The following is a 12867-nucleotide window of genomic DNA, read 5'->3' as shown; positions in this document are numbered from 1 at the left end:
ATCATTATCCCAATTCTAATTTTGTTAGGGGGGTTAGTCACCTAGAACTTAAAATTATAACTGAGATAATCTGTGGGATAAATTTTTAAAGTGTTAGTCACATAGAACTAAAACTAAAACAAAATTTTACACTGTTAGTCAAGTAGAACTTTAACAAAACTAGAATTGGGATAATGATACAAAATTATTCTTTTTTTATTTTTCTATACAAAAATAAGAGTTCTAGTCTCTCAAATTATTCCAAGTTTTAGTATGGAACTAGGTGGTAAAAAACTAGAACTCATATTTATTTTGTTATTTTTTATTTTTATATTTCTTTTTTTTTCTTTACTTCTTTCCTATTATGGTTATCACCATTATTAGACCATCATTATTATAATAATAATTGTCAATATCTTATAGTCTAACCAAAAGTTATTTAATAGTAAAGAACATTCTTGTAAGCAATTATCAACCAACAATAGTAAGTTTAAAATACATAAATAGTATTTATATTTTCAAAATGCATAAATATATATTTCATGATTGTAAAAATTTATCCCACGTTATTTTATCAAAATATCCCACTTCACAAATTTATTCCTATTTATCCCACTAAAATATCTTACTAGCGAAAAATTATTCCACTTTAACAATTATCCTATTTTGCATGAAAATGTCCCAATTAACTAACACCCCTTTTGAGTTCTACTTGACCAACACTGTAAAATTTTGTTCTAGTTTTAGTTCTATGAGATTAACACCTTAAAAATTTATCCCACAGATTATCACAGTTCTAATTTTAAGTTCTAGGTGACTAACTCCCCCTAATCAAAGACAACATGAGTGTGCCACTTTCAAATTCAAATGGATAAAGCAAAAGGTCAGAAAGATGCAAGAGTGACCTGGATTGATTCATAAAGCACGCAACTTTATTCGCCGAATACTTCTCTCCGAATTAAACCGAATATTTAACCCCTCTCTTCTTTTTTTCCTTTCCCCCTCAAAACCCTAACCCTAACCCGGAGAGAGAGGAAGGGATCCAAACCCTAACCCTCCATGGCCACAGATTCTCCATTCCGATCGCCTCTCTCCTACCTCGAGAAGGGATAGTACTTGAGGAAATTGGATGAGACTAACTTTGCGGCTCAACTTTATACGAGATTTCATATACATCTCTTCATTATTGAGGCCTTGAGGAATCCCTTTAGATTGCTTCACGTATAAGTTCCCCATACCCATCCGTTTAAGCTTTGGACCATTTAAAAATAATTTATGTTTGATTTTGCTGGGAATGGTTCTTTGCTTGATCTCGTTCTCGGTGATGGCCGCCGATAAGAACCGAGGGTGGACGCTTGATTCCTTCGATCGGTATAATGAGTACAGGTATGGTACTGGACTGAGGTGGTTTTGTGCAAGAAAATTATTTGTCAAGGGGTTTATGAAAGATTTCTATGTTGAGGTTTTTTCTCCCCACTATAGCCCCCAATCTAATATTAGTTGCAGTTTTATACGCAAATCTACAGGTAAGTTAGATTTGGAAGGTATCTAGGCAGAGAGCCCAAAATTGTTTCTTGGGTGTTTGTGAAAGAGTTATCTATGACCTGTGTGTTTGATTATGTTGTTTGCTAGCAACTAATGAGAAAGTATGAACTGTAATTTTTTTTTTTAAATCTTTGTGAAGCATAATTATGCAGGGTTGCGGACTTATCCATGCAAACCTATGTAAATATTTACAATTTATAGGCTCTAACCTTTAACCAAGTAATATGTGGATATGCAGTTATAATTAAAAGTAATCGTGTTATAAGTTATAACATTTGGAAGTTAAATGAATGATAGATTTATCTTAAAATCTCTTGGACTAGGAAAATAGTCCTTTCAATTATTTACCGAAAATAGGCCTTTCAAGCATTGATATTTCTTAAAGGGTAAATTTCACAAAACTAATATGAACTATTAGGATTTTGCACGGAGAAGACTATTTTTTTTCTGAGAAATACATCATAAAGTTTTAATTATCAAAATAACACTGCAACTTTCAGAAAACTAAAGATAAATTAAGTACTGTGACCTTTTATTCATGTTTACAAAACCATCATGAATTTCAGATATACCATGAACTTTGTCTAGACTTTAGGTATTGTCATCAACGTACCATATTGTTTTCTGATAGCATGTGGTACTTTCCGGTGATTTGAATATTTATAATTTTTTTAAAAAAAAGACAGTTTATTATATGCAAAATCTGAAATAATTCATTGTAACTTTGTGAAATTTATTATTTCTAAATCCTTTTTTTTAAGTACATGATTTGATAAGATTTGCATCTCCATTATTTTGATACCAAGTTCAAGTCCCTGTTATCGCACCCACTTCAGAGTTATGATGGGGTTTGCAATTTTATACTAATTTGATTTTGATGGTTTCAATTTCCACTTATTATTGGTGAAAAGAGCTCATGTATGAGAATATGAGATGAACAAAGCAAGAACTTTAACTTTTTTAAAAAAAGAAAAAGAAACCTCAAGGCTCTTATATCTTAATTTATGCCTTCCTTTTTGCAGGTACTGCTTGTCAGTGAATGTGATTGGATTCTTATATGCTGGGTTCCAAGCTTTTGCAGAACTGCATCATAGGGTTAATAAGAGGAATATCATCACTAAGCCCCTTGGATTTTATTTCGATTTTGCCATGGATCAGGTGAGAACTCTTATCTGGTCACATTTCATCCATGTTCTTTTTGTGAACACATTTCAATGTTGTTGTAATATTAGAATTATAAACTCACGGCACGGTTGCAAAATAGTTATTTGCACAATCTTAATAGAACTGGGTACTATCAAAACCTTACCTGTATACATGCATATAAATTTATCAATTGATTATTAAGGAACTTTTAACATAAGGAATGAGCGCATCCTACTTAGAATTCAGGCCTTAGGGACAATGTGAACCAATGGCAACCTCTTCGATAACTTTGAGCCTCAGTGACTTTGCAAGATTATTCTTTTTGAACATCGAACTTTAAATACTCCCTAATCCTTTAACGTTTAACCTTTAGAATGAAAAAGTTGAGTTGTTGGTATATGATACTGTAAAGTCGTACCTTGTCCATGCTTAAGTTTAATCAAACTAAGGGGGTTACTTTGTTGCTTGCTGAAGCTTGAAGTTCTTGGTCAGGCTAATTTAGATGTTAGAAGTAAAGGTTTAACCTTAAAGCAGAGCTCTATCAAATTTACCAATGGCGGATGGTTATTATGAAATATTGATATGTTAACATCCATTCAATTTTACAATGCTTCTAGCCTTTACAATACATAAAGGCAGCAAACTCTGAATTGAAACCTGGATTGCTCAAGTTTGTATATACGATTATTAACCCTTAGCCTTTGTCATAACTTTAGATTTTTGGTGCCGTAGAAAGAATTTTAAAAGAAAAGCAAACGTTGGTTACATGTAATGCACTCAATGTTCATGTTATTTGATTTTGATATGGCTTTCTTTTTTTGTTTTGGGTGATTATATAGATCCTAGCGTACCTTCTGATATCCGCATCATCATCTGCAACCTCTCGCACTGATTACTGGGTTACCAACTGGGGCAACGATCCATTCCCGAGCATGATCAGCGGCTCAGTCGCCATGTCTTTCTTGGCTTTCATGGCATTTGCTGTAAGCTCTCTCATCTCCGCTTACAACCTCTTCTCCTCTCGAAATCTTTAAATGCGTATCCATATTTTACGCTGAAATGTGATTTTTATGGAATTTGCAATGTTGTAAACATCATAGCTGTTTTCACGGTATAAGCACGAAAAAAAATATCGCAAAGTGTTGTAAATTTTATAATTAGTTCTTGTAGTGATTTGTTTTTCTTTCATGGCATTTGCTGTAAGCTCTCTGCGCACAACAACTTCTCCTCTCGTAGTATTTAGAGCCCATATTTATAATTTTTGCGCTTAAATTTGATTTTATGTACCGAGTGGTTTTTATGGGGTTGGCATTATTGTTAACATTGCAGCAGGTTCTCACGATGTAAACAGGAAAAAGTATTGCATAATGTTGTAAGATCTGTAATTAGTTTTTGGAATGACTTGTTTTTGTGATGCCTTAGCGGGCTGTTTCTGATTTTTTTTTTCTAATTTTATTTTTGTACTTGTAACGTGTATGTTCACCTCCTCATATTGTATTTAATTAAGTGCTATATATGTAAGTTTTATACAGCCCTAACGAGAAAAAGCGACATATGTACGCAAAAATTGCTCAGAGGATGCTATTAGTTCTACCAAGAATAAACAATAAATAATACTCAGCTCATACCATCAGATCTAATTTGATTTACTAAGTTATAAAAATAACTAAATTTAGTTTATTAGCATATGATTAGTTGTGATAAAATGTAATACGAATTTTAAATATACAAAGTACTGGGTGTGTTTGCAAACTGCAATCAAGTTTAAACATCATTTCTTTTGGGCATCGGGACTTAGGAGTCTAAATAATTTTATGATAATAAGAAGCTAACCTCTGAAAATACAGAGCCTGGCTGAAAATAAATTCATGACAGCCCATGTAATGAGCTTTAGATCTTTTAGAGACTAAGAACTAACAAATATTTTACAGAGACTGGCACTGCAAATTCATAAATAAATACACAAAAAATAGCAAATACTCTAATTCAAAGAGTAGTCCTTAGCCAGCCCAATAACATTAGAGAATGGATGCACGACGTTAGGGATTAAAATATTACAAAAAGGCATGCAGTACTTTTTAAAATTGACATTATTGTTAAGAGAAGCCAATTGTATTTGCTTCCAACATGAAAAATGAGAAGATAAAATTGACATTATTGTTAAAAGCTAGTTAGCAACTCAAATCTATTTGCTTCCAACATGAAAAATGAGAAGATAAAATTGACATTATTGTTAAGAGAAGCCAATTGTATTCACCAAGTGGCTTGTGATGAGAACACAGTTAAAAATACATAAACTTAGTTAAAAGAAATCTCAATTTTATGTTCTTTTTAAAACCATAGACCACCTTCTCTTTTTTCTTCATTTGAGTTTCATTTCGAGGATTAACACACAGCATAGACAGAAGGGTTCGTATCATAGTATGAGATCATATATATATACTTACTCATACCTTCTTGTTGCCCCATCTTCCAAAGCTCGCATCACTATGAATCCATGATCTTATTTCCAATTAGCATCTTCATGATGAAAATTTTGCCATAGTTTCATGCAACTGATGAGACTCGTATCTGATTCAGTCTGTTGAACCAAATCGAATGCAGTATCATATGAAATATATCATATTTTATAGGTACCGGATGCCAAAGAAAATGCCTCTTCAACCTCCTCACATTCTCATGCATAGAAACATACTTCCTATGAGAAACTTTCAATAGTATATCCTTCAGATTAGGTATATCTTCCTCTGCTACAACAATTGAAAACGCGCTCCAATCCAGCACTTCATCAAAAGGGAGAAGAAAATTATCGGCTATTATTACCGGAACACACTCATAATAGATAGCCTCAACGATCCTAGGGCTATTCACTTCATACCCCATAGGACAAATGCAAAACTTGCTCGATTTCATGTGCTGGATATATGAAAACTTTTTGGAGATTCGAGACGGGAGAGGGCCGTAAATTTTCATATCTTCATCCTTTCCCTGCCAGTGACTGAGAAGCACGGGTCTGACACGCCCATGCATCTGCCCAGCGAAGAATGCCAGGATTGATCGCTTGGAGACGGGTTTACCTCCCAGGTCTTTCAAGGGTTTCTTGGGGTTTTTGATGTATGTTTCTGGGAGAGAGACATCTTTTCCTCTGATGAATCCTTCGGAGAGATCAGCATTGCATAGAGCTTTGATGGTGTTTTTGCTCAGCTCTGTGTGTAGTCTCGTTTCGTAAGGTCCCTGGATATTTTGAAGAAAGTAAGACATGAAAAAACAGTATTACCGTCTTAACATGGATGACCTGATGCCTCAATGATTATAGGTCATTGAAGAACCCAAATACTTCTCTTTAATATTAATTTCTTCACAACATGCAATACTAAGAGTATGCACGATATAGATTTATGGATATTGACTTTTGAATTAAACACTAGTATGAAAATAAACCATACTCAGAATCCTCACAAGGTCCCTAACTTTTAAACGCTTCGGCTCCGTTTGGATACCATAGTGTTTTTCTTGTTTCCATGGTGTTTTCGCCAAAAACAAAACACCATGCGTTTGAAAACCATGATGTTTTTGGAGTTAAATCATCCTCAAACCAAAAACACAACACTTAATTCAAAACACCTTTTAGATGTTTTAAGTTTGGTGTTTTGATTTTGAGTTTGAGAATGTGTTAATATAATATCTAAAATAATATATTAAATGTAATTAATATAGAGTTATTATCAACATGCTTATTATATTATACTATACTATATTATAGTTCATTTAATATATTAGTAATATTTATTAAATAATATAATAAATAAAATATCTTATATAATAATATAATAACATATTAAATACCAATATTTAATATGTTAATAATGTATTATATAATAAATAAATAATAAAAATATAAATAAACTAATAGAAAATAAAAAAAAGTTATTGATAATAAATAATAATATAATAATATACTATACTATAGTATAATCACTATAATATTATTAACTTTTAAAAAATAAATTATAATAAATTAATAATATATTAGTATTTATGATATAAATAAATATTATTATTTTATGAATATATTATTTTTACATTAACATTTGTTAGCAATAAATTATTTTATTATTAAAATTATTTTACTTTATAATAAATTATATTATTTATTACATAATATATTAATATTTAATGTATTATATTGTATTTACTATACAATATGTTATTATAATAATATTATTATATTTGTAGTTTTATTAAAAATATATTATAAATATATTAATATTAATATATTATATTGTATTTACTATACAATATGTTATTAATAATATTATTACTATTGTTATGTTATTATTAAGATATGTTACTGATATATAATATTTATAATATATTTAATAAACATAACAATATAATAAGATTATTATAATAACATCATTGTATAGTAAATACAATATCAATATATTAAATATTAATATATTACGTAATAAATAATATAATTTATTAAAAGTAAAATAATTTTTAAATAAATAAATATTATTGCTAACAAATGTTAATGTAAAAATAATATATTCATAAAATAATAATATTTATTTTATATCATAATATACTAATATATTATTAAACTACTATTAATAAAATCTAACATATTAAAAACTATAATATGTTATATAATATTAAAATATTATAATATATTAATTTATTAATACACTACTAGTAATAAAATATATTAACATTATTAATAATATTATATTATATGAATAATAGTATAATATTATATTAATAATAGTAAATATTATATTAAAATAAAAATAACATTATTATCAAAATCATTAATATCAATTATAAGATTAGAAAAAATAAATAACAAATTGATATACCAAAATAATTAAATATATAATTATTTAAAAATAATATAATATAATATAACTCATTAAAGTACAATATAATATTATAATACATTATACAATATTATAGTGCATTACATTTAATACTTATAATACTATAATAATGTAAACTAAATATTATAACATTTTATTTACAATATATTTTATAATAATTAATATATAATATATTAATAATATGTTTAATACTAATGTTATAATGGATCAAACTAGTGTAATACTTAACATGGTGTTTTGAAAACATTTTAAGGTAAAAACACAACACCATGGTGTTTTTTTTACAAAAACACAATAAGGAAAACATCATGGTATCCAAACAAAACCTTCATTAATCAAATGATGTGCTCCACAATCCACTGAGTTTAGCATGTATTACATTAACTGGTGTTACCCTATATCAATTTGCCATCTGTGCATAAACAAGCAGAAATTGTCATGATATACAAAATTTTCCGTTATATAAGACCCACTGCACCAAGATATTCCGAAGGTAAGGTAAAAATTGAGGCACTTTATTAGAAGAAAGTAGTTTCAGATGCTTGTCAGGTGAGATTTAGATTTTGTCTGATACCACCTTAAGTCCACTTCACTACACTAAAATTCTAAAACCATTGGCTAATGTCAAGTGTTACAAGTTTATAATCTATCAAAAATCACATACACCGGTTTACAGAAGTATTCAGAGATATCAAATTTATATTCGATAAGACCGGAATGAAAGAAAAAGAAGCATACCCAATCATGACAAGCAACTAGAAAGTGATCTGCTCCTCTCGTCCGATTCCAGAATGGATATTTCACCGATATCCAATCCACATACTCCTTCAAGAAGATCGCTAAAGGTCTCAAACTATGCAAGCCGGGTTTATAGAGAGTAGCTTCTAACTGGCGAGAATTATACGGCAGGTAGAATAAATGGGCCTTGTTCGGGTCCTTCACAACAAATTGTGTGTTTCCCTCCATTTGTTTCATAAACCATCCTTCGGAAGCATATATACCTTTAAGCACAGGTGTGTGGAAAATGGGTCTTCGTCCATCTTGATAGATGTAGACCTTAAGTATTCTTTCCATCAGCTCGTAGCTCCTGAATACAATGCAGATCTCACCAGTTGAGACACCAACTAAAAGGACCAGGCAACCAGAGGAAATAGATGCAGAATATACATGGAGTGATGAAAAGAGGGAATACGGGAGGAGATAAGGGGAAAGGAAAGATTAGAAGACAAAATACAAATATAGTTTTCTGATTAGAAGGCGATAATAGAGTTTCCTGAATCAACGTGATTCTCCATTATATAGATTCTCCATTATAGTGTGCTAAGAAGGCTCATAGACAATTAATAACTATATATTGGAGTACGAAAGATCCATAATGAAATTATTAAATCATTAAACACTCTGTTATATGGAAAAACTCTGCATATCCCTACTCAAATCATAAAACAAAATAAAACAAAATGATCATTCACATCAAAGAATAACAACACAACAAGAACAAAATAATATAGGGGGCACAAGAAAGGCATATTTAGCTGTCTTACCTCTTAAAAACCGAAATATTTCGAAACAATGGAGCATAAAGATCAGAGTCATCTGAAACCATTGGGGCATGACTGATCTCTTTCTTTGCATACATAAGTTGCCTGTCTGCTTCGGTCAGGCTTATATGTTCCTAAGCAAATCAAGAACATTTGAAATTCTTATCAGGAAAAAAACTATATCCAAAAAATCTCCCAAATCAAGAAATAAAAGATATAAAAATCAATTTTTTTCCTTTCAAGAGATTATAAATTACCCCAAATCGACAATGAACTCGTGGATTAAAAACTATATACCTCACTCTTACTAGATGTCCCAGTGGAAGCTGGATCTACAAGGGGCGGAGAAACTATAGCAATAGACTCAGCATGCACCTACATAAGCAAAATATGCATTAAAGTCCATTTCTTGGAGCAACTGATACTTTACCAAATCATAACATAGACTCATTAAGCATTTAAATTATCTAGATCATAAACATTAAATTTCAACGGGTATCTGCAATAGAGATCTCACTAAAAGGACGTCCAGGAATTAAACAATCCACCAAAGTCATTTCCTTGCTGAATTATATTTTGTTTCATAGAGATGAATTTTTTTTGACAGTCATACCTCTTGTTGTTTGTGCAGATTCCTTATGTCACCATCACTAGATTTCACCTGATTACTCCAAAAATTCACAGTGGGAGGGAGTAGAGAAGTTTTACCAGTAAAATTGATGGTTACCTAAAAATGTGAAGAAAAAGATTATTAACTTCATGAACTTTAAGTTAAACTTGAAAATAATAATTCAAGAATAGCTTTTTATTACCATTACAACTACATTTCATATTGAATTTGAACTAAAAAGAGCAATCTTAAATGAACTTACCTCAGGTGCATCAACAATTGTATGAGAAACAGAGAACTTCCACAGATATACAAATTAAACCAAAAGACTACCAAAAAACAAAGAGACTAAATAATTCCAAAAAAAGATCAGACTATTTACCTTAGCGTCTAAAGGCCGGGCAGCTAACTTATCACTACTAGAATTTTCTCCATTTTCATCGCCAGCAACAATCAGCTCCTAAAAAGCCAAACAATATCCAATGAAATGAGAAATTTTACATTTGCATAAAATGTTACATTTTGACAATAATACCTCTTGTAGTTTGGGCAAGTTCTCTTGATCACCATCACTAGAATTCATTTGATTGCTCGAAAAAATCTCAGAGCCAGAGAGTAGAGAAGTTGCACTAGTAGAATTAAAGGATACCTAAGAATTTGGAAAAATTAAAATTCATTTCAAAGTCTTTAATGAGTAACAGAGAAAATATAACTTGAAAAAGGTGACCCCAAAATGTGATTTATTTTATTTTATGTATTTTATTTTTATTTATTTATTTTGTTGCTATTACAGTTGGATTTCACCTCAATTTTGAGATGAAAAGAACAATCTCCAAAAGAAAATTTCAAAAAAATTACCTCAGCGGCATCCAAGTTTCCATGAGAATTAGAGAACTCCTACGAAAAATAACATTAATAAAAAGAACTAACAATTTCTTTTTTTAACTATTCACCTACATTTTATCCCTAGAAATAATTATCTCCTAAAAATCCAAAATTTTATGAACCTTCAAATCTAAAGGAAGCGCCTTTGCCTCTTCACTTCTAACTGAAGAAGATTCCTACAAACATCAAACGACCAAGTCACTAGATTTTCAAAAAAGAAAAATAAAAGGTTGCAAAAATGTCACCTTTAGCTCATCACCACCAAAACCCGCCGAAACCCTAGGGCTCAGAGTCTCATCACCGCCAGGGGAGAAGAATAACCTTCCGGTGACCGGAATCGGCACCGAGAACGAGAAAACAACGGCGCGCGATCATGACTGTGACGAAGACGATGCAGCCTCTCCTACTCGACGCTGCCGTCAAAAGATCGAGCGCTTCCGCCTTCATCGTCCGGCGGTGACTATATCGCCACAAACGGCGGTAAAGGAGAGGGCGGGGATTGGTGACTAAAGCGGCAACAATCGTTAATTTACAGAAATACCCCTCTCTAGCTTGGAAAAATATGGGGCAGGTTGGCTTGATACTGGGATTATTTTGGTCATTTATGATTTTTGGTTTAATGGTAGGACATGTGTCGTTACAGTTCATAGAATAAAATGGGAAATCTTCACGCCTGGACCGAAAATTTATTTATGGGAATTTTGGCGAATAAAGGAATCCCATGGTTTTAGCGATTCAGGGGACTAGTGTAAGGCAAGTGCAAAGCACGTGGACATACATATTTTAAGTTTTAATTTTTTTATTAAATAGTAAAGTTAATAAATAAAATTATATAATAATTGTTTAAAAAATGTATGAATTAATTATTATTGTGTAGTTATTGTAATTAAATATTTTTCTAATAATGGTCACCTAGTGTTAATTTTTTTAATAAGTCTTCACTTCTAAAATTGTTCTTCCATAAAACTATTAATTCTATAAGTTCTCTTAAATATGCCCCTCTAAATTAAAACTTTTTAACTTAACTCTAAGAGGGGTGATTGGTTGGGACAAATTGGGGCCAAGTGGAAAAATTGTTCCAATGGAACAATTTTACCCCTTTGGGATATTTTGAGTAGAGGTAAAGTGGGATAATGAGATAATTTGAGCTTTTTGTTTGACAATTCATGTGAGATAATTGATGATGTGGCACCTTATTAAAACATAATTTTATTTTTTAATTACTTCTAAATTTACTTATCTAATTGGTTTAGTATATTATTTAGTATATTATTATTATATAAATATTATTTTATTTTATATTAAAATATAATATATTGTACTATACTTATAAATTACTATTATTAATTATCATATTGTATTATATGTATATTATATTAGCATCCTATAGTAATTATTAATAATTAAATAAATATAATATCGATATATTTAAATATATTTAATAATAATAATATTAACTATAATATATTTTTATTTTATACAAAAATATATTGTTATACAACAATTACTAATTAACATTATATTATATGCTACATTTATATAGATAATTAATATATAGATGAATAATATATTTAATATAATATTAAAATATATTATTTAATTTAATATATTATAATATAGGATCACGGATATAATTATTTATAAAATATTAAATATTTTATTTTATTCAATTATAATATTTTTAAATATTATGAAAATTAAAATTATATATATTTATATAATATATATATATATATATATATATATATATTAAATATATATATATATATATATATATTATATATATATATATATATATATATATATATATATAATATAAACATGATAATTATAATAATATATATTAAATTATCATGCTTGTATATAATATATTTATTATTTCAAACGTATACTATATATTATATTATATCATAATATTTTACTAATATTAGTAATTATTATATTATATTATAATAGTATGTGATATATAATAACTATAATAATATTTTATAAATTAAATATATAATAATATATGTTAATAAAATATTATATAATATTATAATAAATACGTTATACTATAATTACTAATTAATATTATATAATAATATATTACATAATACTATTAATATATGTTATTAAAATATTATATATATGTTATTAAAATATGTTATTATATAATATTATTAATATATGTTATTAAAAGTTTAATATATGTTATTATAATATTATATAATATTATAATAAATACGCTTATACTATAATTATTAATTAATATTATATAATAATATATTGCATAATA

General features: G+C 28.9%; 2 protein-coding genes across 4 annotated transcripts; one reads left to right on the top strand and one right to left on the bottom strand.

Moving 5' to 3' along the window:
* On the top strand, positions 1274–4068 carry LOC109828993 (CASP-like protein 4A3). Its single transcript, XM_020396026.1, has 3 exons — positions 1274–1365; positions 2547–2682; positions 3510–4068. Exons 1-3 carry the CDS (start codon positions 1274–1276, stop codon positions 3702–3704), a joined length of 423 nt encoding a protein of 140 aa, XP_020251615.1. The 3' UTR covers positions 3705–4068.
* On the bottom strand, positions 4879–11067 carry LOC109828991 (probable glycosyltransferase At5g03795). 3 transcript variants are annotated; one of them, XM_020396024.1, is made up of 10 exons: positions 10835–11067; positions 10712–10765; positions 10563–10601; positions 10240–10353; positions 10087–10164; positions 9708–9821; positions 9392–9469; positions 9098–9228; positions 8292–8640; positions 4879–5904 (listed from the first exon to the last, which is right to left on the bottom strand). In XM_020396024.1, exons 4-10 carry the CDS (start codon positions 10285–10287, stop codon positions 5218–5220), a joined length of 1485 nt encoding a protein of 494 aa, XP_020251613.1. In that variant the 5' UTR covers positions 10288–10353; positions 10563–10601; positions 10712–10765; positions 10835–11067; the 3' UTR covers positions 4879–5217. The 3 variants fall into 3 exon arrangements, with proteins under 3 accessions (XP_020251613.1, XP_020251612.1, XP_020251614.1); XM_020396023.1 differs by lacking the exon at positions 10563–10601; XM_020396025.1 differs by lacking the exons at positions 10563–10601; positions 10712–10765.

The sequence above is a fragment of the Asparagus officinalis genome, chromosome 1 (assembly GCF_001876935.1).
Source record: "Asparagus officinalis chromosome 1, Aspof.V1, whole genome shotgun sequence".
NCBI classification, from domain to species: Eukaryota; Viridiplantae; Streptophyta; class Magnoliopsida; order Asparagales; family Asparagaceae; genus Asparagus; species Asparagus officinalis.
The sequence above is the reverse complement of the archived record's forward strand: the minus strand, read 5'-3'. Positions and strand labels throughout refer to the sequence as shown.